Source organism: Salmo salar, chromosome 23 (genome assembly GCF_965601325.2).
Source record: "Salmo salar chromosome 23, fSalSal1, whole genome shotgun sequence".
NCBI classification, from domain to species: Eukaryota; Metazoa; Chordata; class Actinopteri; order Salmoniformes; family Salmonidae; genus Salmo; species Salmo salar.
The window spans coordinates 44,769,232-44,795,355 of record NC_138313.1 but is presented as its reverse complement, the minus strand read 5'-3'; the positions used below and the strand labels follow the sequence as shown (position 1 = coordinate 44,795,355).

At 43.6% G+C, this 26,124-nt stretch overlaps 1 protein-coding gene across 1 annotated transcript in view; it reads left to right on the top strand.

Annotated features, from left to right (window-relative positions):
- Positions 1 to 644: 644 nt before the first annotated feature.
- Positions 645 to 26,124, top strand: part of LOC106584712 (neuroplastin) — a 39,954-nt gene continuing 14,474 nt past the window's right edge. Inside the window, exons 1-3 of the mRNA XM_014170231.3 lie at positions 645 to 1,161; positions 20,767 to 20,941; positions 23,243 to 23,337. Of these exons, the coding sequence (XP_014025706.1) occupies positions 1,071 to 1,161; positions 20,767 to 20,941; positions 23,243 to 23,337 (361 nt within the window). The 5' untranslated portion in view covers positions 645 to 1,070. The remainder of the gene's footprint in view (positions 1,162 to 20,766; positions 20,942 to 23,242; positions 23,338 to 26,124) is intronic.

Here is a 26,124-nt window from a genome sequence, read left to right as displayed (position 1 = left end):
ATTTTTACCTTTCCACAACCGGTCTGGTATTGGCTACTACATGGCCAGTGTGAGCTAGCATGCTAGCTAGCCAGCTTGCTAGAGTTCAGTCAGTTGCTATCTTTCTAAATGCGGTGGTCACTGGATAAACTAGCTATGAGTTGGAACATATTTAGTTAAACGAACTGGTAACTAGTTGTTGTTGCCCATGGTGGAATAATAACTAGCTGGCTCCGGAAGCCTACAGTATGTCCCCTGGCATGATGAGCTCCCGAGTCGAGCTAGTTGAGCTGTTTCATAAGAAAATGCCTGATATGAATCAAAACACGGTAGCTAGCTAGCATGCCCTCCTCGGCGGGAATGTCAGATTCCTATTTCAATTGTTAGTCATAATAACTGATTGAAGTTGGTGGTTACTACTGGTTTCAGATCCAAGGCGAGAGAAATTGTCCGCCATGTTTTATGTTTTGGTAAGAGCTCAGAGTGACTTCATGCACTCAAGAAGGCTCAACCAATCACCCGACGGGGCTATGTCAACACTCATGGATATTCATGAGTTTTCCCCTTTCCTTCCTTCTCTCCATCCTTCCTTCCTTCCTCCCTTCTCTGCTTCCTTCCTTCCTACGGAAGGTAATTTGGCACATTGTAGACGGCAAATATTTATGTATGAATTGTATGTGGACAGCCTACAAGATGTGATCTCGCGGGATTTGCCATGGTGGATGAGAAAGGTAGTTGCTTAGCACAGCCCATGATTAAATTGTTCCATCTGGGATCTATCTACCCACTATTGCAGTAGACATGTAAAATGGTAAGGGTTATTGTTAAGGCTAGGGTAAGAGCAGGGGTTAAGGTTAGGCACTGACCATTTCATCACCGCGCACCGGGCACTGCACAGGTGGCGTCAGCACCCTTCTGGTGAGCGAGCGCGCCGCTGTTTTTGCGTGACCTGATTGGAGAATTAGACGGGGCCGCTCTCTTCCATCAGCTCCGTATTTACCCGGTAACCCGGTCCACTCACACAATCATTCAGGCCACCCCACCCCACCCACTTTCCCGCTGCTGGCATCTACAATCGTCCACCCGAGTCGATGCTAGCTGGAAAAAGAAGAGCAGAAATGATGTCGGTCTCGGTGGTGTTCATTGGAGTGCTGATGCTGCATTTGGTCTCCTCACAGAACGGTAAGAATGTGAAGTGCACGCCTGCCTGCCTGCCGCTCGATAGAAATACCGGGACATCATGGCTTCATGCGGGTTTTTGACTGGAGACTAAATGATTTGAGCTTTAAATCATATCGTGGCTCAGGATTTGAATTTTGTGCGTCAAATAATTGCAGTGAATATTGACTTATATTATCCACATGATTTTCAATGCATAGTAGAAAATGGAACCCTCATATCTTTTATTTAATTATTTATGTTCATACCCAGTCAATGTAGTGAATAGAATGACATAATAAAGGCTTTAAATTGAATGAAATTAGAACGGAATAATATTTCAGCCATGCGAGACATTTGTTATAAACAGTCAATAAACCATATCTTTGATGGTTTCCGTTATTAATACAAACACTACTACTTTAAAATTAAACATCACGAGAAACATTTAGGCTAGTTAATCTGTGTCCACAAAATTCATTTTGTAGTTGATCGTTAAATCTTTATGACTGTTAAATCTTCATTAGAATGTGAAGGGGACTTGAACGTGATCGCAGGGGCGGTTGGTTGGTTTTAACAAGGACAAATACGTGCAGAAGGACAAATCATGCACAGTAAAGTAAGCTGTGATATCATCGACCATCCATAGTCTATGTCCTACCAGGGCCCCCCTCAGAAATGGAAAAAAAATACAAACAAAACAAAACGTTCTGCCTCCTTGTCCTTTCAAATAACAAGTAGGCTACATTAGTAGTACATTCACCTGCGACTGGTCCAGTAATGGTACATCACCAGTGGCGATTGGTGCTGTTTAAGATGAGGGAGGACAATCATTCTTTAATGGGCATGGCCTTATTTCTATTACAGCATAATGGATGACTGTCATTCATATTCCATTCACCCAGTTCAATGTAACATCTATAGGTTTGGTCTACTACATGAAACAAAAATATTACCTATACCCATCATGAGGGTGCTACAACCGAGTCTATGAAACTTTAGAAAGTAGATTCATAGGTCAAGATCATTATTAGTAATCAAGGTGACAGACAGTGACACATTCAACACCACCTTGCACACTCTCGCCTGCATCTAGCTGATCTAGGGTGTAATCATTAGTCCAATTACTGCATAGTCGGAACTAGAAGCACAAGCATTTCGCTACAATCGCATTAACATCTGCTAACCATGTGTATGTGACCAATAAAATGTGATTTTGATTTGATTTGCAAACGAGGGTTTCTATTGGACAAATTCGGGTATGTTTATCCCAGTTTCATTCCATTTGCTTCTGTTTAAGAAATGTTTTTCAGCAGAATCGGCGGCAAAATGAATACACCCCTGATCCCGCGCAAACACAGTTCACTTTCATAGCAGCCACATACAAACAGCACGATCACTTTGCTCGTTATATAATTCCTTCTTACATCTACGTGCTCTCCTCCTCTCACCTTTTCCCTTCGCTTGTGGACTTCAGTGCACAACACATTGGCTGTCTGTGACCAGGCAAAAAAACCTTCATATCATAACCGCTAACCTCTTCACACGGCCTACATCGTTGTCACCATATTAGCTAACATCATAGTCAACATAGCAAATAGAACTAATGCGTTAGTAAATCCGCTACAATCATGCAGTACAGTGTACAGTCAGAAAGCAGTTTAGCAGTTACACTGACGGTGGTAATAAATTAATAAAACCAAAAGCTTACCTTAACTTGGAAGAGTTCCAGTGTTGGATAGCCATAGCCAGCTAGCTAACATATCATCCCTCTGTTTGAGCCATGTGTTTGAGTAGGCCAGACCCGGCGCCGGGAACAGATCAGTTGGACGGCCCGTAGACGGGCCATGTTGTTTCACTGGAACTCCTACATGTGCACACACTTGCTCGTTCACCATTTTGTTTTGTTTTGTTTAGGGAAGCTTACAATTTATCCTACCATTTCTACCTATCTGTGTGCCAGTTATGATTATATTTATATGTACATTTTCGTGGAACAGTTTCATTTCAATAATAACGTTTTGGTTTCTCAAAATCATTGTCACCTGGTTAATCCTTAGAATCTGAAGTAAAATGATAAAAAATTTACAATTTAAAAATTAACTACGGCGAGAGCACTAGCCTCGGTCATACAGACAGATTGATACACTGTGATCCATTGGCGGCTAAAGACATGAGAGCATAGAACTCAGAGATAGCCTATAGGCCAAGGGTCCGCCTGGAAACTGTCGCTAACGAACTTACAACATTGTAGCAACTAGCCTATTCCAGGCCCTAAAAGTTTCCTGTGCCAGTGAGCTCGACAGAAAGCTGTTTTTATTTTTATTTTTACGACGTTTCCACTGGGTACATGGGATCATGATATTTTGCTCTTTCACACTGAGGCTTGGTGATTTTTTGAGGCCGGGAGTGTTGGAAAGATCTATTTTTATTTATTTTTTAATACTGAGGAATTATCATTCGCAATGGAGGTTTACAAAAAAGAAACAGACTTTGTTGACTTGTGTGAGGCGATGAAAAAACAAGTGGGGAGTTACGAGTTAAACGGAAAAAAAGATGTTGACAAAATGGGCACTTTCCTACATATTTATGCATTCTGGAGACGCACCATCCACCCCCCTTCTGGATGAAACATTTTCAATTATTCTTAATTAAGACACATTTATCTTCGCACATATTTTTGACGCTTTTCACTGACAGCCGCAACTCAATCAGCTAGACGTGTTCCCACGCTCACTACCCAGATTGCTGGCTTCCCAAACACACTTTGATTTGAAACAATCCACAGCAAATGTTTGTTTGTTTGTTAAAGAAGCCAACGATCCTCCGTGGCTTTAAGTCGTGCTCCCTAGTGAAGACAATTATTTTATTTAGACAGGAGTGATTTTATGTCATTTTGGCGAAACATCAATTTACTTTAGGGCAATCCAGCATCCTAACAACAACCTTCCTTTCCAATTCACTAGAGGCTGAAACCAGAGATCTGTATATAATGATGAGATGTTCATCTCTTCACCCTAAACATCTTTGTTCCAAAGGCAGGAAGGCAGGTGAAAAGCTTAGGTTTGCATATTATTCCCATAGAAACGTACTGGGTTTACACTGGACAGATTTTGGCGAGAGTGAGACCTCTCGCTTCACCTCTTCCTCTTTGCTGAAACTACCATGCATTCGACAAGTATTCAGACCCCCTTGACTTTTTCCAGTCAGAGTAGCTCCACCAGTCCATTTTGCTGCATATGTCTATTTATAGACCTGAGATGCAGCAGGACAGCACTGGGAATCATAGCTTTAATGTGTCCTCTCTTCTCCTGGATGACACACACACACACACACACACACACACACACACACACACACACACACACACACACACACACACACACACACACCACTATGGCTTTAATGTCGTCCCCTATCCTTGAAGAGAAGAGTGGATTGGTTAACTCTTCACAGAGAGAGACGCACAACAAGGCACTGTAGAATGGAATTGATTTAATTCTCAATGGAGTCGTACTTTACTCTGAAATAGCCCACCCACTGCAGGTAAATCCAGTCCCTGCTGAGCTGAGATGTATTTCACCTCTCCTAAGTCTTTAGATAAAAGGTTTAGAATGGACACGTACAGCCTAGTGGGATGGAAGCTTCTATTCTGTTCTGTTGATACATTTAGAATGGAACACTACAGCCTAGTGGGATGGAAGCTTCTATTCTGTTCTGTTGATACATTTAGAATGGAACACTACAGCCTAGTGGGATGGAAGCTTCTATTCTATTATATTCTGTTCTGTTGATACATTTAGAATGGAACAATACAGCCTAGTGGGATGGAAGCTTCTATTCTGTTCTGTTGATACATTTAGAATGGAACACTACAGCCTAGTGAGATGGAAGCTTCTATTCTGTTCTGTTGATACATTTAGAATGGAACACTACAGCCTACTGGGATAGGAGCTATTCTATTCTATTCTATTCTATTCTATTCTATTCTATTCTGTTGATACATTTAGAATGGAACACTACAGCCTAGTGGGATGGAAGCTTCTATTCTGTTCTGTTGATACATTTAGAATGGAACAATACAGCCTAGTGGGATGGAAGCTTCTATTCTGTTCTGTTGATACATTTAGAATGGAACACTACAGCCTAGTGAGATGGAAGCTTCTATTCTATTATATTCTGTTCTGTTGATACATTTAGAATGGAACACTACAGCCTAGTGGGATGGAAGCTTCTATTCTGTTCTGTTGATACATTTAGAATGGAACAATACAGCCTAGTGGGATGGAAGCTTCTGTTTTGTTCTGTTCTATTCTGTTCTGTTGATACATTTAGAATGGAACAATACAGCCTAGTGAGATGGAAGCTTCTGTTCTGTTCTGTTCTATTCTGTTCTGTTTATACTTTTAGAATGGACCACTACAGACTATTGGGATAGGAGCTATTCTATTCTATTCTATTCTATTCTATTCTATTCTATTCTGTTCTGTTCTATTCCGTTCTGTTGATACATTTAGAATGGAACACTACAGCCTACTGGGATAGGAGCTATTCTATTCTATTCTATTCAATTCTATTCTGTTGATACGTTTAGAGTGGAACACTACAGCCTACTGGGATAGGAGCTATTCTATTCTATTCTATTCTATTCTATTGTGTTGATACGTTTAGAGTGGATCACTACAGCCTACTGGGATAGGAACTATTCTATTCTATTCTATTGTGTTGATACGTTTAGAGTGGATCACTACAGCCTACTGGGATAGGAACTATTCTATTCTATTCTATTCTATTCTATTCTATTCTATTCTATTCTGTTGATACGTTTAGAGTGGACCACTACAGCCTACTGGAACCTAGTGATATGGAAGCTTCCACAGTAGGCCTATTTTATCATACCGGCTCATTATTGAATGATTCAGCAAGATGGCTCATAATCCCATTGTTCAGATTCAATGGCGCTTTATTTGTACGTGATACAGAGACGTGTTGTTCCCACCAGGCAAGATCCTGTTACTGTGTATCAGTTACTGTTGAAGCCACATCTTTCCCTGAAGGCCTCCCGAGTTGTGCAGTGGTCTGAGGTGCTGCATCTCAGTGCTAGAGGCGTCACTACAGACACCCTGGTTCCATTCCAGACTGTATCACAACCAGCCATGATTGGGAGGAACCATAGGGCGGCGCACAATTGGCCCAGCGTTGTTCGGGCTTGGCCTGTGTAGGCCGTCATTGTAAATAAGAATTCGGTCTTAACTGACTTGCCTAGTTTAAGTAAAGGATACATAAAAAATATATATTTTTAAAGTATCAGTGTGCTAGCTAGCCTACCTGCCGTCCTTACACCTGTGTGTCTAGAGGCAGGCCAAACGTACCTGTCTGTTTAGAGGCAGGCCAAACGTACCTGTGTGTCTAGAGGCAGGCCAAACATACCTGTGTGTCTAGAGGCAGGCCAAACGTACCTGTGTGTCTAGAGGCAGGCCAAACGTACCTGTGTATCTAGAGGCAGGCCAAATGTACCTGTCCGTCTAGAGGCAGGCCAAACGTACCTGTCCGTCTAGAGGCAGGCCAAATGTACCTGTCCGTCTAGAGGCAGGCCAAACGTACCTGTCCGTCTAGAGGCAGGCCAAACGTACCTGTCCGTCTAGAGGCAGGCCAAATGTACCTGTCCGTCTAGAGGCAGGCCAAACGTACCTGTCCGTCTAGAGGCAGGCCAAACGTACCTGTCCGTCTAGAGGCAGGCCAAACGTACCTGTCCGTCTAGAGGCAGGCCAAACGTACCTGTCCGTCTAGAGGCAGGCCAAACGTACCTGTGTGTCTAGAGGCAGGCCAAACGTACCTGTGTGTCTAGAGGCAGGCCAAACGTACCTGTGTGTCTAGAGGCAGGCCAAACGTACCTGTGTGTCTAGAGGCAGGCCAAACGTACCTGTGTGTCTAGAGGCAGGCCAAACGTACCTGTCCGTCTAGAGGCAGGCCAAACGTACCTGTCCGTCTAGAGGCAGGCCAAACGTACCTGTGTGTCTAGAGGCAGGCCAAACGTACCTGTGTGTCTAGAGGCAGGCCAAACGTACCTGTGTGTCTAGAGGCAGGCCAAACGTACCTGTGTGTCTAGAGGCAGGCCAAACGTACCTGTGTATCTAGAGGCAGGCCAAACGTACCTGTGTGTCTAGAGGCAGGCCAAACGTACCTGTGTGTCTAGAGGCAGGCCAAACGTACCTGTGTGTCTAGAGGCAGGCCAAACGTACCTGTGTGTCTAGAGGCAGACCAAACGTACCTGTGTGTCTAGAGGCAGGCTAAACGTACCTGTCTCTCTAGAGTCAGGCCAAACGTACCTCTCTCTCTAGAGGCAGGCCAAACGTACCTGTGTGTCTAGAGGCAGGCCAAATGTACCTGTCCGTCTAGAGGCAGGCCAAACGTACCTGTCCGTCTAGAGGCAGGCCAAACGTACCTGTCCGTCTAGAGGCAGGCCAAACGTACCTGTCCGTCTAGAGGCAGGCCAAACGTACCTGTGTGTCTAGAGGCAGGCCAAACGTACCTGTGTATCTAGAGGCAGGCCAAACGTACCTGTGTGTCTAGAGGCAGGCCAAACGTACCTGTCCGTCTAGAGGCAGGCCAAACGTACCTGTCCGTCTAGAGGCAGGCCAAACGTACCTGTCCGTCTAGAGGCAGGCCAAACGTACCTGTCCGTCTAGAGGCAGGCCAAACGTACCTGTGTGTCTAGAGGCAGGCCAAACGTACCTGTGTGTCTAGAGGCAGGCCAAACGTACCTGTGTGTCTAGAGGCAGGCCAAACGTACCTGTGTGTCTAGAGGCAGGCCAAACGTACCTGTGTATCTAGAGGCAGGCCAAACGTACCTGTGTGTCTAGAGGCAGGCCAAACGTACCTGTGTGTCTAGAGGCAGGCCAAACGTACCTGTGTGTCTAGAGGCAGGCCAAACGTACCAGCAGTGTGCTCCTTAGTTACAGGTACATCTCTGCTCTGTTCTCCTCACCATCCCTCCTTAGTTACAGGTACATCTCTGCTCTGTTCTCCTCACCATCCCTCCTTAGTTACAGGTACATCTCTGTTCTGTTCTCCTCACCATCCCTCCTTAGTTACAGGTACATCTCTGCTCTGTTCTCCTCATCATCCCTCCTTAGTTACAGGTACATCTCTGCTCTGTTCTCCTCACCATCCCTCCTTAGTTACAGGTACATCTCTGCTCTGTTCTCCTCGTCATCCCTCCTTAGTTACAGGTACATCTCTGCTCTGTTCATCTTGTCATCCCTCCTTAGTTACAGGTACATCTCTGCTCTGTTCTCCTCACCATCCCTCCTTAGTTACAGGTACATCTCTGTTCTGTTCTCCTCACCATCCCTCCTTAGTTACAGGTACATCTCTGCTCTGTTCTCCTCACCATCCCTCCTTAGTTACAGGTACATCTCTGCTCTGTTCATCTTGTCATCCCTCCTTAGTTACAGGTACATCTCTGCTCTGTTCTCCTCACCATCCCTCCTTAGTTACAGGTACATCTCTGTTCTGTTCTCCTCACCATCCCTCCTTAGTTACAGGTACATCTCTGCTCTGTTCTCCTCACCATCCCTCCTTAGTTACAGGTACATCTCTGCTCTGTTCTCCTCACCATCCCTCCTTAGTTACAGGTACATCTCTGCTCTGTTCTCCTCACCATCCCTCCTTAGTTACAGGTACATCTCTGCTCTGTTCTCCTCACCATCCCTCCTTAGTTACAGGTACATCTCTGCTCTGTTCTCCTCACCATCCCTCCTTAGTTACAGGTACATCTCTGCTCTGTTCTCCTCATCATCCCTCCTTAGTTACAGGTACATCTCTGTTCTGTTCTCCTCACCATCCCTCCTTAGTTACAGGTACATCTCTGTTCTGTTCTCCTCACCATCCCTCCTTAGTTACAGGTACATCTCTGCTCTGTTCTCCCCACCATCCCTCCTTAGTTACAGGTACATCTCTGCTCTGTTCATCTTGTCATCCCTCCTTAGTTACAGGTACATCTCTGTTCTGTTCTCCTCACCATCCCTCCTTAGTTACAGGTACATCTCTGCTCTGTTCTCCTCACCATCCCTCCTTAGTTACAGGTACATCTCTGCTCTGTTCATCTTGTCATCCCTCCTTAGTTACAGGTACATCTCTGTTCTGTTCTCCTCACCATCCCTCCTTAGTTACAGGTACATCTCTGCTCTGTTCTCCTCACCATCCCTCCTTAGTTACAGGTACATCTCTGTTCTGTTCTCCTCACCATCCCTCCTTAGTTACAGGTACATCTCTGTTCTGTTCTCCTCACCATCCCTCCTTAGTTACAGGTACATCTCTGCTCTGTTCTCCTCACCATCCCTCCTTAGTTACAGGTACATCTCTGCTCTGTTCTCCTCACCATCCCTCCTTAGTTACAGGTACATCTCTGTTCTGTTCTCCTCGCCATCCCTCCTTAGTTACAGGTACATCTCTGCTCTGTTCTCCTCACCATCCCTCCTTAGTTACAGGTACATCTCTGCTCTGTTCTCCTCACCATCCCTCCTTAGTTACAGGTACATCTCTGCTCTGTTCTCCTCACCATCCCTCCTTAGTTACAGGTACATCTCTGTTCTGTTCTCCTCATCATCCCTCCTTAGTTACAGGTACATCTCTGTTCTGTTCTCCTCACCATCCCTCCTTAGTTACAGGTACATCTCTGCTCTGTTCTCCTCACCATCCCTCCTTAGTTACAGGTACATCTCTGCTCTGTTCATCTTGTCATCCCTCCTTAGTTACAGGTACATCTCTGCTCTGTTCTCCTCACCATCCCTCCTTAGTTACAGGTACATCTCTGCTCTGTTCTCCTCGTCATCCCTCCTTAGTTACAGGTACATCTCTGCTCTGTTCTCCTCACCATCCCTCCTTAGTTACAGGTACATCTCTGCTCTGTTCTCCTCACCATCCCTCCTTAGTTACAGGTACATCTCTGCTCTGTTCATCTTGTCATCCCTCCTTAGTTACAGGTACATCTCTGCTCTGTTCTCCTCACCATCCCTCCTTAGTTACAGGTACATCTCTGTTCTGTTCTCCTCACCATCCCTCCTTAGTTACAGGTACATCTCTGCTCTGTTCTCCTCACCATCCCTCCTTAGTTACAGGTACATCTCTGCTCTGTTCTCCTCACCATCCCTCCTTAGTTACAGGTACATCTCTGCTCTGTTCTCCTCACCATCCCTCCTTAGTTACAGGTACATCTCTGCTCTGTTCTCCTCACCATCCCTCCTTAGTTACAGGTACATCTCTGCTCTGTTCTCCTCACCATCCCTCCTTAGTTACAGGTACATCTCTGCTCTGTTCTCCTCATCATCCCTCCTTAGTTACAGGTACATCTCTGCTCTGTTCTCCTCACCATCCCTCCTTAGTTACAGGTACATCTCTGCTCTGTTCTCCTCACCATCCCTCCTTAGTTACAGGTACATCTCTGCTCTGTTCTCCTCACCATCCCTCCTTAGTTACAGGTACATCTCTGCTCTGTTCATCTTGTCATCCCTCCTTAGTTACAGGTACATCTCTGTTCTGTTCTCCTCACCATCCCTCCTTAGTTACAGGTACATCTCTGCTCTGTTCTCCTCACCATCCCTCCTTAGTTACAGGTACATCTCTGCTCTGTTCTCCTCACCATCCCTCCTTAGTTACAGGTACATCTCTGCTCTGTTCATCTTGTCATCCCTCCTTAGTTACAGGTACATCTCTGCTCTGTTCTCCTCACCATCCCTCCTTAGTTACAGGTACATCTCTGTTCTGTTCTCCTCACCATCCCTCCTTAGTTACAGGTACATCTCTGCTCTGTTCTCCTCACCATCCCTCCTTAGTTACAGGTACATCTCTGCTCTGTTCTCCTCACCATCCCTCCTTAGTTACAGGTACATCTCTGCTCTGTTCTCCTCACCATCCCTCCTTAGTTACAGGTACATCTCTGTTCTGTTCTCCTCACCATCCCTCCTTAGTTACAGGTACATCTCTGCTCTGTTCTTCTTGTCATCCCATTTTTCTTCCTTTCCTTCTTTCATTATGTTTGCCATTTTGTCATTATTCATGATGCGATTACTAAGATGAATTATAAAGGTCAAATGCCACAGAATGAAGTAGAACTCCTCCTGTTCTATCTCTCTATGCCATCTCTAGTTTAGGTTCAGGATTAATGCCGGGGTCTTGATCGACAGTCTTCAATTGTCTTTTTCTCTTTTAATTTGCTGACGGACACTCACTCCCCTCCCACACATTTGAGTCAGACTGTCACTTGAGTTGGATGGGTGTTTTTTTTGTGTCTGGCTCTATCTCCAATCATCTTTTTCCTTTCTCCTCACCTCCTTCTCAAAACCACACGAAGAAAAGGCCTTAGAGTAGGAAGGAGGCGAGGACAGAGGAGCCTCTGTGTGTGTAGCCTGGTTGTGTGTGTAGCCTGGTTGTGTGTGTAGCCTGGTTGTGTGTGTAGCCTGGTTGTGTGTGTAGCCTGGTTGTGTGTGTGTAGCCTGGTTGTGTGTGTAGCCTGGTTGTGTGTGTAGCCTGGTTGTGTGTGCAGCCTGGTTGTGTGTGTAGTCTGGTTGTGTGTGTGTAGCCTGGTTGTGTGTGTAGCCTGGTTGTGTGTGTAGCCTGGTTGTGTGTGTAGCCTGGTTGTGTGTGTAGCCTGGTTGTGTGTGTAGCCTGGTTGTGTGTGTGTAGCCTGGTTGTGTGTGTGTAGCCTGGTTGTGTGTGTAGCCTGGTTGTGTGTGTAGCCTGGTTGTGTGTGTGTAATTGTATTGTATTATATCGTATTATCATCGTATTACATTGTATTGTATCGTATTGTATTGTATCGTATATCATCGTATTGTATCATATTGTATCGTATTGTTTTGTATTGTATCATATTGTATTGTATTGTATTACATCGTATTGTATTGTATTGTATTGTATCGTATTGTATTGTATCGTATTACATCGTATTGTATTGTTTTGTATTGTATCATATTGTATTGTATTGTATTACATCGTATTGTATTGTATCGTATTGTATTGTATCGTATTAAATCGTATTACATCGTATTGTATTGTTTTGTATTGTATCATATTGTATTGTATTGTATTACATCGTATTGTATTGTATCGTATTGTATTGTATTGTATCGTATTAAATCGGATTGTATTGTATCGTATTACATCGTATTGTATTGTATCGTATTACATCGGATTGTATTGTATTATATTGTATTGTATTGTATCGTATTAAATCGTATTGTATTGTATCGTATTACATCGTATTACAGTACATCATATTACATCGTATTGTATTGTATCGTATTACATCGTATTGTATCATATTATATCGTCTTATCTCCCAGAGAAATACAAGTGCAGTGAATGTAAGTAACCTAATCTGTGTTCCTTTACCAGTTAGCTCTGATGTTATTGTCTGCAATAATCATATCCACATAGAATTTAATTCCACTGTTTGCTTTGAAACTGTCTGCCTTAGGAAGAAGCCCACTGTGGGCAGCCCAGTCAGTATTATTGACAAAAAAGTAAATGTCACTGACATGTCTACCTCAGAACATCCCTCTCAGAATAGCACTAAAAACAATCAAGCAACCCATAAAAGTGCAAAAAATAGCCCATGTTAATGTATGTAGCCTGAGAAACAAGGTTCATGAAATTGACAACTTATTAACATCAGAAAACATTCATATTCGGCCATCTCTGAAACACTTAGATAATTCCTTTAAAAAATATATATATTTTACCTTTATTTAACCAGGTAAAGCAGTTGAGAACAGTTGAGAACAAACACACAGTAAATAAGTCTGACAACACAGCAGACTGGCAAACACACAGTAAATAAGTCTGACAACACAGCAGATCTTGCTTGATCTTCCATCTAGACAGATGGCTTGTTCATAACAAAACACTTTTTTGTTGGTAAGATTAGCAAACTTGGGTATGACATGCAAACAAAAAATGCTGAACCTTCATATTCATGCATAATGGACCCAATAATGAAAGACAAGCACGTTGAGTTCCACGAAGTGGGTGTGGAAGAGGTGAAAAATTGTTGCTATCTTATTTTATTTTTTTTAACCTTTATTTAACTAGGCAAGTCAATATTCCCTTACCTTTGATTATCTTCATCCATTGGCACTTCTAGAAATCCCAGGTCCACTACAAATGTGGTTTCTTTTGACAAAGTTCATAATTGATGTCCAAATAACTCCAAGTTGTTCCATGTTGTTAGCGCTTCGGTAGGCTACTAAAAAGTAGCGCGGGGGGGGGGGGATTCACGGCGAAAAGTAAAAAAAATAATCTATTTACATTGTTCAAACATGTCAAACGTTGTTTAGCATCAATCTTTAGAGCCATTTTTAACGTGAAACATCAGTAATGTTTCAACCCGACCTCTCCTGTGTCTTGAAAAACGTCTTTGAAAAATGTATCGCATCACATGATTGCGCAGGTGCAGCCAATAATGAAGTGACGACATCCCAGGGAGGTCAACTTCTCTTCATTGCCATCCGGTCTCTGTTCATCATAGACGCTTCAAACAACTTTATAAAGATCGTTGACATCTAGTGGAAGCCGTAGGAGTTGCGAAATGAATCCTTTCTCACTATGGTATCTATAAAACAATGACACTAAATAGTACAGTCACAAAATTCAATTTTTTTTAAATCTATTTTTCACAGGTTTTTGCCTGCAATATGAGTTTTGTTATACTTACAGACACCATTCAAACTGTTTTAGAAAATTCAGAGTGTTTTCTATCCGAATGTGTTAATAATATGCATATCCTAGCTTCTGAGTTGGTGTAGGAGGCAGTTAAAAATGGGCACATATTTTTTTCAAAATGTCTCAATACTGCCCCCGAGCCTCAACAGGTTAAGAACAAATTCTTATTTACAATGACGGCCTAGGAACAGTGGGTTAACTGCCTTGTTAAATAAGGACAAACCACCTGGTACCGACAACCTGGATAGTAAATTGCTAAGGTTGGTAGCGGAATACGTTGTGACTCCTGTTTGCAACATCTTCAATTTAAGCCTAGAAGATGGTGTGTGCACTCAGAGGGAGGCAGAGGTCATTCTGCTGACCCTAGAATAGCAGAGCACCCTTTTGTGGTGCTCTGCTAATGGTTCAAACAGCCAACCAATCAGCTTGTTGCAAATGTTTTCAGCTTGCTTATAGGGAAGGGCTTCTCAACATGCTCGGCACTGACACAAATGACTGATTATTGGCTGAAAGAATTTGATAGTAAGACGATTGTGGGAGCTGTTTTGCCTTACTATGGATTGAGAGATACCTAAAAAAAAACGGAGGGTTTTCGTTAATGGAAGCACCTCTAATGCAAATTCAGTTGAGTGTGGTGTACCCCAGGGCAACTGGCTAGGGCCATTATTGTTTTCTGTTTTTACAAATGACCTTCCACTGACCTTGAATAAAGGGGAAAGGGGGGATACCTAGTCAGTTGTACAACTGAATGCCTTCAACTGAAATGTGTCTTCTGCATTTAAACCAAACCCCTCTGAATCAGAGAGGTGAATAAAGCTTGTGTGTCTATGTATGCTGACGACTCAACAGTAAACACGTCCTCTGCAACAGTAAAATAAATAACTGAGACGCTTAACATAGAGCTCCATTCAGTTTTAGAATGGGTAATTAGCAATAGTGCTAATTACCTAAAAAAACTAAAAGCATGATTTTGGGACAAATCACTCGCTGAATGCTAAACCTCGTTTAGATCTATTATTGAGTAATGTGGCTATTGAGAAAGTTGAGGAGACTAAACTGCTGGGTGTATCCCTAGATAGCAAGCTTTCATGGTCATAACATATAGGCTCAATGGTTTCTAAAATGGGATGAGGTCTGTCCATGATGGGGCGTTGCTCTGCCTTCTTGACGTCTCAGTTGACCAGACAGGTCCTTCAGGCCCTAGTTTTGTCACACCTGGACTACTGCCCAGCTGTGTGGTCATGTGCGGCATAGAAAGGACATAGGTAAATTGCAATCGGTCCAGAAACAAAGCAGAACGTATCACACTTAGATGTACTGTACATGGAGGGAAAGTGTCTCTAAAAATGCATGTCAGTCTCTCCTGGTTCAAAGTTCAGTGATTGACTGCATCGCTATTGGTCTTTGTGCAAGGTGTTGATGTGTTGATGGTACCGAACTGTCTGTTCAAGCAGTTGGCACACAGTTCACCCACTCATCTGTACAACACAATACATGCAACCTGAGGTTTCTTTACAGTCCCCAGGTCCAGAACAGTGGCTGGGAAACACACAGTATTAAATAGAGCCATGATTACATGGAACTCTCTGTCACCCAGGTAACTCAAACTAGCAATAAAACCAGATTCAAAGAACACCTTACTGCACAAAGGGGACTGTGAAGAGCCATTTTATATACCTTGTATTGTAATGTGCACTGTATTATGTATTAGACCTAGATATTGTGTGCATGCACTGATATGTAGGCTATGTGTGACATTTTAAATGTATGTATTTCAGTCCTTGACTAATAATATTCTGTGTTATGTATTATGTCATGTTTCATGTGGACCCCAGGAAGAGTAGCTGATGCCTTTGCAGCATCTAATGGGGATCCTAATGAATACCAAATACCAAATCACCAACCATACACCCTGAAAATGAAGAACAATCTCCCTCTGTGCCTCAGCTCCTTAGTTAGCAGCTTCACTAGACCTCCCAGTGTATCCCATGCAGCCTACTAGGTCTTGCAGCTTCACTAGACCTCCCAGTGTATCCCATGCAGCCTACTTAGGTCTTGCAGCTTCACTAGACCTCCCAGTGTATCCCATGCAGCCTACTAGGTCTTGCAGCTTCACTAGACCTCCCAGTGTACCCCATACAGCCTCCTAGGTCTTGCAGCTTCACTAGACCTCCCAGTGTACCCCATGCAGCCTCCTAGGTCTTGCAGCTTCTCCCAGTGTATCCCATACAGCCTCCTAGGTCTTGCAGCTTCACTAGACCTCCCAGTGTACCCCATGCAGCCTCCTAGGTCTTGCAGCTTCTCCCAGTGTACCCCATGCAGCCTCCTAGGTCTTGCAGCTTCTCCCAGTGTACCCCATACAGCCTCCTAGGTCTTGCAGCTTCTCCCAGTGTACCCCATACAGCCTCCTAGGTATTGCAGCTTCTCCAGTGTATCCCATACAGCCTCCTAGGTCTTGCAGCTTCTCCCAGTGTACCCCATACAGCCTCCTAGGTCTTGCAGCTTCTCCCAGTGTATCCCATACAGCCTCCTAGGTCTTGCAGCTTCTCCCAGTGTATCCCATGCAGCCTCCTAGGTCCCTCCTGTCGTCTACTCTGAGACCATAGTGTTAAGTAGAGATCCCTCCTGTCGTCTACTCTGAGACCATAGTGTTAAGTAGAGATCCCTCCTGTCGTCTACTCTGAGACCATAGTGTTAAGTAGAGATCCCTCCTGTCGTCTACTCTGAGACCATAGTGTTAAGTAGAGATCCCTCCTGTCGTCTACTCTGAGACCATAGTGTTATGTAGAGATCCCTCCTGTCGTCTACTCTGAGACCATAGTGTTAAGTAGAGGTCCCTCCTGTCGTCTACTCTGAGACCATAGTGTTAAGTAGAGGTCCCTCCTGTCGTCTACTCTGAGACCATAGTGTTAAGTAGAGATCCCTCCTGTCGTCTACTCTGAGACCATAGTGTTAAGTAGAGATCCCTCCTGTCGTCTACTCTGAGACCATAGTGTTAAGTAGAGATCCCTCCTGTCGTCTACTCTGAGACCATAGTGTTAAGTAGAGATCCCTCCTGTCGTCTACTCTGAGACCATAGTGTTAAGTAGAGATCCCTCCTGTCGTCTACTCTGAGACCATAGTGTTAAGTAGAGATCCCTCCTGTCCCTCCCGTCATGTTACCCATCTCACCCACCCTAACCTGTCTAACCGATCTAACCCGTCTAACCTGTCTAACCTATCTAACCTGTCTAACCTGTCTAACCTGTCTAACCTATCTAACCTGTCTAACCTGTCTAACCTATCTAACCCGTCTAACCTGTCTAACCGATCTAACCGATCTAACCTGTCTAACCTGTCTAACCTGTCTAACCCGTCTAACCTGTCTAACCTATCTAACCTGTCTAACCTATCTAACCTGTCTAACCTGTTTAACCTGTCTAACCTATCTAACCTGTCTAACCTATCTAACCTGTCTAACCTGTCTAACCCGTCTAACCCGTCTAACCCATCTAACCCGTCTAACCTATCTAACCCGTCTAACCTGTCTGACCCATCTAACCCGTCTAACCCATCTAACCCGTCTAACCCGTCTAACCTATCTAACCTGTCTAACCTGTTTAACCTGTCTAACCTATCTAACCTGTCTAACCTGTCTAACCCGTCTAACCCGTCTAACCTATCTAACCCGTCTAACCTATCTAACCCGTCTAACCTATCTAACCCGTCTAACCTATCTAACCCGTCTAACCTGTCTAACCTATCTAACCCGTCTAACCTATCTAACCCGTCTAACCTGTCTGACCTGTCTAACCCATCTGCACTGCTACTTTGATTTCCCTTTCATTTTGTCCCTTTTGTATTCTTTCATATTTCATTCTTAGAAATGTTTGTGTATGTTAGGGTAGCTCCACATTATAAACATGGGTTTGGACAGTCTCATGTATTTACATTTGAGTGATTTTGCAGACACTCTTATCCAGTGATATGTACTGTATCTATACTGAACAAAAATATAAACGCAACATGAAACAATTTCAAAGATTTTACTGAGTTACAGTTTATTTAAGGAAATCAGTCATTTGAAATAAATAAATTAGGCCCTAATCTATGGATTTCACATGACTGGGAATGCAGATATGCATCTGTTGGTCACAGATACCTTAAAAAAAAAGTAGGGGTGTGGATCAGAAAACCAGTCAGTATCTGGTGTGACCACCATTTGCCTCATGCAGCGTGACATCTCTCACGTAGAGTTGATCAGGCTGTTGATTGTGGACTGTGGAATGTTGTCCCACTCCTCTTCAATGGCTGCGTGAATTTGCTGGATATTGGCGGTAACTGGAACACGCTGTCTTATGAATCGATCCAGAGCATCCCAAACATGCTCAGTGGGTGACATGTCTGGTGAGTATGCAGGCCATGGAAGAACTGGGACATTTTCAGCTTCCAGGAATTGTGTACAGATCCTTGCAACATTGGGCCATTCATTACCATGCTGAAACATGAGGTGATGGCGGGTGGATGAATGGCACGATACTGAGCCTCAGGATCTCGTCACGATATCCCTGTGCATTCAAATTGCCATCGATAAAATACAATTGTGTTCATTGTCCGTAGCTTATGCCTGTCCATACCATAACCCCACCGCCACCATGGGGAACTCTGTTCACAACGTTGACATCAGAAAACCGCTCGCCCACACAACGTCAAACACATGGTCTGCGGTTGTGAGGCCGGTTGGACGTACTGCCAAATTCTCTAAAACGAAGTTGGAGGCGGTTTATGGTAGAGAGATTAACATTAAATTATCTGCCAACAGCTATGGTGGACATTCCTGTAGTCAGCATGCCAATTCCACACTCTGTGGCATTGTGTTGGGTGACAAAACTGCACATTTTAGAGTGGCCTTTTATTGTTCCCAGCACAAGGTGCACCTGTGTAATGATCATGCTATTTAATCAGGTTCTTGATATGCCACATCGGTCAGGTGGATGGATTATCTTGGCAAGGAGAAATGCTTACTAACAGGAATGTAAATACATTTGTGCCCAAATTATTTTGAGAAATAAGCTTTTTTGTGTATGGAAAAATTCTGGGATGTTTTATTTCAGCTCATGAAACATGGGACCATCACTTTACATGTTGCATTTATATTTTTGTTCAGTATATATTTATATAAATATATATGGTTCTGGGTTATGAAGGACAGGGAAACCTATCAAACACTAGCCCTAAATCACTACCCAGTCCCAGAACCCTGACCTCTAACCTTTAAACCCTATGTCAGCTCTACAAGCTTCTGAATTACTGGATGCCAAGTAGATTTCAAACCAACACTGACTGCTCTGTCTGCAAATCATTGGAGGTAGAGATCAGAGCCATTTATAGACATCCTGTTTATGTGTATGGCTCTGGTAGGGGAAAGTACTCATACTGTATGTGTATTGCTCTGGTAGGGGAAAGTACTCATACTGTATGTGTATTGCTCTGGTAGGGGAAAGTACTCATACTGTATGTGTACGGCTCTGGTAGGGGAAAGTACTCATACTGTATGTGTATGGCTCTGGAAGGGGAAAGTACTCATACTGTATGTGTATGGCTCTGGTAGGGGAAAGTACTCATACTGTATGTGTATGGCTCTGGAAGGGGAAAGTACTCATACTGTATGTGTATGGCTCTGGTAGGGGAAAGTACTCATACTCTATGTGTATTGCTCTGGAAGGGGAAAGTACTCATACTGTATGTGTATGGCTCTGGAAGGGGAAAGTACTCATACTGTATGTGTATGGCTCTGGTAGGGGAAAGTACTCATACTGTATGTGTATTGCTCTGGAAGGGGAAAGTACTCATACTGTATGTGTATTGCTCTGGAAGGGGAAAGTACTCATACTGTATGTGTATGGCTCTGGAAGGGGAAAGTACTCATACTGTATGTGTATGGCTCTGGAAGGGGAAAGTACTCATACTGTATGTGTATTGCTCTGGAAGGGGAAAGTACTCATACTGTATGTGTATGGCTCTGGTAGGGGAAAGTACTCATACTGTATGTGTATTGCTCTGGAAGGGGAAAGTACTCATACTGTATGTGTATTGCTCTGGAAGGGGAAAGTACTCATACTGTATGTGTATGGCTCTGGAAGGGGAAAGTACTCATACTGTATGTGTATTGCTCTGGAAGGGGAAAGTACTCATACTGTATGTGTATTGCTCTGGTAGGGGAAAGTACTCATACTGTATGTGTATTGCTCTGGAAGGGGAAAGTACTCATACTGTATGTGTATGGCTCTGGAAGGGGAAAGTACTCATACTGTATGTGTATGGCTCTGGTAGGGGAAAGTACTCATACTGTATGTGTATTGCTCTGGTAGGGGAAAGTACTCATACTGTATGTGTACGGCTCTGGTAGGGGAAAGTACTCATACTGTATGTGTATGGCTCTGGTAGGGGAAAGTACTCATACTGTATGTGTATAGCTCTGGTAGGGGGAAAGTACTCATACTGTATGTGTATTGCTCTGGTAGGGGAAAGTACTCATACTGTATGTGTCTACAACTCATTATGCTTGTTTGAAGTGAACTACAGGTTTGTTTAGTAACACAAGCCTGTGTGATGTCTCTATCAGGGCAGGGATCAATTCCATTTCAATTCAGTCAATTCTGGGAGTAGCCTGAAATTCCAATCCAATTTTCCTCATTGCTTTTCAACTAATTTCAATTAACTACATTGAAAATTATAAGAATAAGATACAATTTGAAATGGAATTGACCTTAACCCTGGTGTCTTATTGGTGTTTCAGAGCCTTCCATCAACTGAAATGTACATTTTCCTCATTGTTTTTCAATGAATTGGAATGTCAGTTTTACTTCATGAATTGAATGTATTGAAATGGAATTGATAGTTGGAAGTGTCTTATTGGTGTTTCAGAGCCTTCCATAAACTCGTCGGACCACATCATGCTGCCCACTGATCACCACAGCCTGCCCATCACTTTACAGTGCAACCTAACTTCAGCCCACAGTGCCCACATCGAGAGCTTCTGGATGAAGAATGGAGAGGAGATCGAAGACACCCGCAGAGAGAGAGCCAACACTGAGTACTAGTAGGTCCCCATCTATAAGAGTTTAACAACAGTAGTCATGGTAGGGAGAGTTTAACAATAGCAGTCATGGTAGGGAGAGTTTAACAACAGCAGTCATGGTAGGGAGAGTTTAACAACAGCAGTCATGGTAGGGAGAGTTTAACAACAGCAGTCATGGTAGGGAGAGTTTAACAACAGCAGTCATGGTAGGGAGAGTTTAACAACAGCAGTCATGGTAGGGAGAGTTTAACAATAGCAGTCATGGTAGGGAGAGTTTAACAACAGCAGTCATGGTAGGGAGAGTTTAACAATAGCAGTCATGGTAGGGAGAGTTTAACAACAGTAGTCATGGTAGGGAGAGTTTAACAACAGCAGTCATGGTAGGGAGAGTTTAACAACAGTAGTCATGGTAGGGAGAGTTTAACAACAGCAGTCATGGTAGGGAGAGTTTAACAACAGCAGTCATGGTAGGGAGAGTTTAACAACAGTAGTCATGGTAGGGAGAGTTTAACAACAGCAGTCATGGTAGGGAGAGTTTAACAATAGCAGTCATGGTAGGGAGAGTTTAACAACAGTAGTCATGGTAGGGAGAGTTTAACAACAGCAGTCATGGTAGGGAGAGTTTAACAACAGCAGTCATGGTAGGGAGAGTTTAACAACAGCAGTCATGGTAGGGAGAGTTTAACAACAGCAGTCGTGGTAGGGAGAGTTTAACAACAGCAGTCGTGGTAGGGAGAGTTTAACAACAGCAGTCGTGGTAGGGAGAGTTTAACAACAGCAGTCATGGTAGGGAGAGTTTAACAACAGTAGTCATGGTAGGGAGAGTTTAACAACAGCAGTCATGGTAGTCATGGTAGGGAGAGTTTAACAACAGTAGTCATGGTAGGGAGAGTTTAACAACAGCAGTCATGGTAGGGAGAGTTTAACAACAGCAGTCATGGTAGGGAGAGTTTAACAACAGCAGTCATGGTAGGGAGAGTTTAACAACAGCAGTCATGGTAGGGAGAGTTTAACAACAGTAGTCATGGTAGGGAGAGTTTAACAACAGTAGTCATGGTAGGGAGAGTTTAACAACAGTAGTCATGGTAGGGAGAGTTTAACAACAGTAGTCATGGTAGGGAGAGTTTAACAATAGCAGTCATGGTAGGGAGAGTTTAACAACAGCAGTCATGGTAGGGAGAGTTTAACAACAGTAGTCATGGTAGGGAGAGTTTAACAACAGCAGTCATGGTAGGGAGAGTTTAACAACAGCAGTCATGGTAGGGAGAGTTTAACAACAGTAGTCATGGTAGGGAGAGTTTAACAACAGCAGTCATGGTAGGGAGAGTTTAACAATGGCAGTCTGGTGTGGGGTGGTCAAGGGCCCAGAGGCTGGCCTCAGAAAGGCGCTGGATATAAAGGGTAGGTACCACGGTCCCTAACGGCCTCAGTGAGATAGAATAAACGTTTCTAGGACTATGATGGTTTGATATAATGACTCTGGGGGAGTTTATGACTGATGCAATACCTTCCATTTAAAAAAAAAATGATTTATTAAAACCATATGTGGAGGGGATGGGAGAGTGTGTATATCATTGTTTTTATTGCCTTGCAGGTTTTGCCATGTGTGTTCCTGTGAGACATAAGGGATGTATATGGCATTTATATAGGCTAATTATCTGCCCTTCACTTTCTTTAGACTATTTTCTGTGTTAATATATAGGACTTATTATGTTTTATTTAGCATGGTTTTGCCTGGTGAGTCCTTGTGAGATATGGGAGGGGGGCACTAAGATAATTATCTGTCCTCCTATTTCCTTATTTATGTATTTATATGTAATAAAACCCTTATTGGTTAATAAAGTAGATAGGCCCTCTTGTCTCTTCCCCCAGTATCAGTACTTTTTTTGAATTGACGTCCTAGTGAATATTTGTTCATGATTGATTAGGGGCTTGGAACTTTCCCCTTCAGTCCTATTGAGTGTTGTGTTGAGGATCCCTGCCTGTCACGCTGGAGACCAGGGTTCATTTCCCCCGATGGGGGAGGTTTAAACATATAAGTGTTGATTAACTTTTGAAAAGATCCTCTCTACCGTGTTAGATTTTTGGGGGTTTCTTGATTGGTCCTGATTATTAGAGATGTTGAAGATGGGTTGGTCTAGGTTCTACAGTATGTGCCCTGCTTGCCCCGCATGGGTAACAGTCCTCTAACCTAAGTGCACATTTCTGAAAAAATGACAGATTATTGGGACGCAGGCAATGCCTCTGACATCAGAGTGCCTTTCAGAGTTAGAACTAAACGAGGATTGATTGACTTGTGCTGTTTGTTTTGTGTAAATCTAGCCTGAAGAAGCCCCGAGGAGAGGATTCAGGGGAGTACATGTGTGTCTACACCTTCGATCGGGTCCTGTCTGCTAACGCCACCATCGAGATTAAAGGTACAACCTATCCCTAACCCTCCGTTAACATAACATAGTGTTGTATGAGGTTAGCCACACCATCGAGATTAAAGGTACAGTACGACTTCCACCCACCAGTGTTGAATAGTAATTCACATGAGTCATTCACATGAATCATTCACGAGTCATTCACATTCACATGAATCATTGACATGCATCCTTCCAAGGCACAATGATGACCTAATAGGCTGCCCAAGGCAGCACTGTCATATAGTCCCTGAAATATCGCCTTTCATAGGGCCCCCCTGCCTACACCAGACCTGGGTTCAAATATAATTTCAGGTATTTCAATTACTTTTCAATATATTTCCAAAACAAGTATTCAGATAACCTTTATTTGAAAAAACAAGTGTACAAATTTGGAAAGTATTTGAAAATACTCAAATACACTGACTCATACACTCCCATGCATTGAATCCAGGTATTTGAAAATATTATTTGAAAAAAGTATTTACTATTTGGTTTTTACAAATAACCATTAAAATACTCAAAAGTACTTGTTTTGCGCAGTGTATTTGAAAATACTCAAATGCACAGAAAAATGTATTTAAATAACAAATACTCAAATGCACATGTATTTGTCCCCAGGTCTGACCTACACCACCTTTGAGTGTTGAATGGTAGATAGGTACACCTCGTTCACGAAAATGTATGACTTCTACAAACAGTGAATCACGTGGATGTGGCTTGCTACTCTATATAAAGCAGGCAGACAGGCATCGAGGCATTCAGTTACTGTTTGATTGAACGTTAGAATGCGAAAAGCTAGTGACCTAAGCGACTCTGAGCGTGGTCTGATCGTCGGTGCCAGGCGTGCCGGATCCAGTATGTCAGAAACGCCCGCCCTCCTGACACGACAGTGTCTAGGGTTTACTGAGAATGGTGCGACAGGCCTCCCGAGTGGCGCAGTGGTCTAAGGTACTGCATCGCAGTGCTAGCTGTGCCGCCAGAGATTCTGGGTTCGAGTCCAGGCTCCTTCACAGCCGGCCACGACCCCGGGAGACCCATGGGGCGGCGCACAATTGGCCCAGTGTCGTCCGGGTTAGGGGAGCGTTTGGCTGGGCAGGGATGTACTTGTCCTTGTCCCATCGCGCACTAGCGACTCCTGTGGCGGGCCAGGCGCAGGGAACGCTGACACGGTCACCAGGTGCACGGTGTTTCCCCCGACACATTGGTGCGGCTGGCTTCTGGGTTAATTGGCATTGTGCCAAGGTACTGTGCGGCTTAGCTGGGTTGTGTTTCGGAGGACACACGGCTCTCGACCTTCGCCTCTCCTGAGTCCGTATGAGAGTTGCAGCGATGAGACAAGACTGTAACTACCAACTGGATACCAGGAAATTGGGAAGAAAAAGGGGTTAAAAAAAGAAGAGAATGTCAGAGGCAAAACAGTCCTGTGGGCGAAAACAGCTAGTTGATGAGAGAAGTTGAAGGGAAATGGCAAGAATGGTGCAAGCTAACAGACGGGCTACAAACGGACAACATCTTGGAACTCGTCGATCCTTGTTACCGATGGGCTATTGCAGCAGACGACCTGACCTGGTTCCGCTCCTATCAGCTAAAACAACAAGAAGAAGTGGTGCCAGTGGGCATGCAGTCACCAACACTGGACAAATGACGAGTGGAAAAACATGGCCTGGTCCAACGAATGCTGTTACGTCATGCTGGTGGCATAGTCAGGATTTAGCGTAGCTATAACATGCTTCCTGCTTTTGCCAGCCAATCATCTGTGGACTGAACTGATATGGTTTGTAAATAATAACAGTGAGTGTTAAACTGATAGTGTGTCCTTCCACAGTGACCTTTCAGTGACTGAATTCTGAATTCTTATTCCCTACACTCATTGCTGCTCCTTTATTCACACGCACGCACGCACACACACACACACACACACACACACACACACACACACACACCGTAAACACACACACCGTACACACACACACCGTAAACACACACACCGTAAACACGCACACCGTACACACACACAAACACAAACACACACAGCAGTGAATGGATTCCCATGGGGCTAGTACTGATCGTTCCCAAAAGACAGCAAGAAATAGCTTCATTTAGGATTAGAGCGAATGCAGTGTTTATGAATCAAAAGCCGTAGCAACAGAACAACAGCTGTTCAATGAATAACACATAATGTTGAGTTATTTGGACCAATAACAAGGCTGTACACTCTCACGGAAACTGAACTGTAGTCCGTATACAATACAAAGTAATAGCAAAGAGAATGACTTTACACCTGAAAGGTAGAGCACAGTAAAATGACTTTACACCTGACAGGTAGAGCACAGTAAAATGACTTTACACCTGACAGGTAGAGCACAGTAAAATGACTTTACACCTGACAGGTAGAGCACAGTAAAATGAATGGACACCTGACAGGTAGAGCACAGTAAAATGAATGGACACCTGACAGGTAGAGCACAGTAAAATGAATGGACACCTGACAGGTAGAGCACAGTAAAATGAATGGACACCTGACAGGTAGAGCACAGTAAAATGAATGGACACCTGACAGGTAGAGCACAGTAAAATGAATGGACACCTGACAGGTAGAGCACAGTAAAATGAATGTACACCTGAAAGGTAGAGCACAGTAAAATGAATGTACACCTGAAAGGTAGAGCACAGTAAAATGAATGTACACCTGAAAGGTAGAGCACAGTAAAATGAATGGACACCTGAAAGGTATGCGGACAGTAAATGTTACTAACAGTCTATGCTATACATTTAGGACTAGATTCAATCCGATCA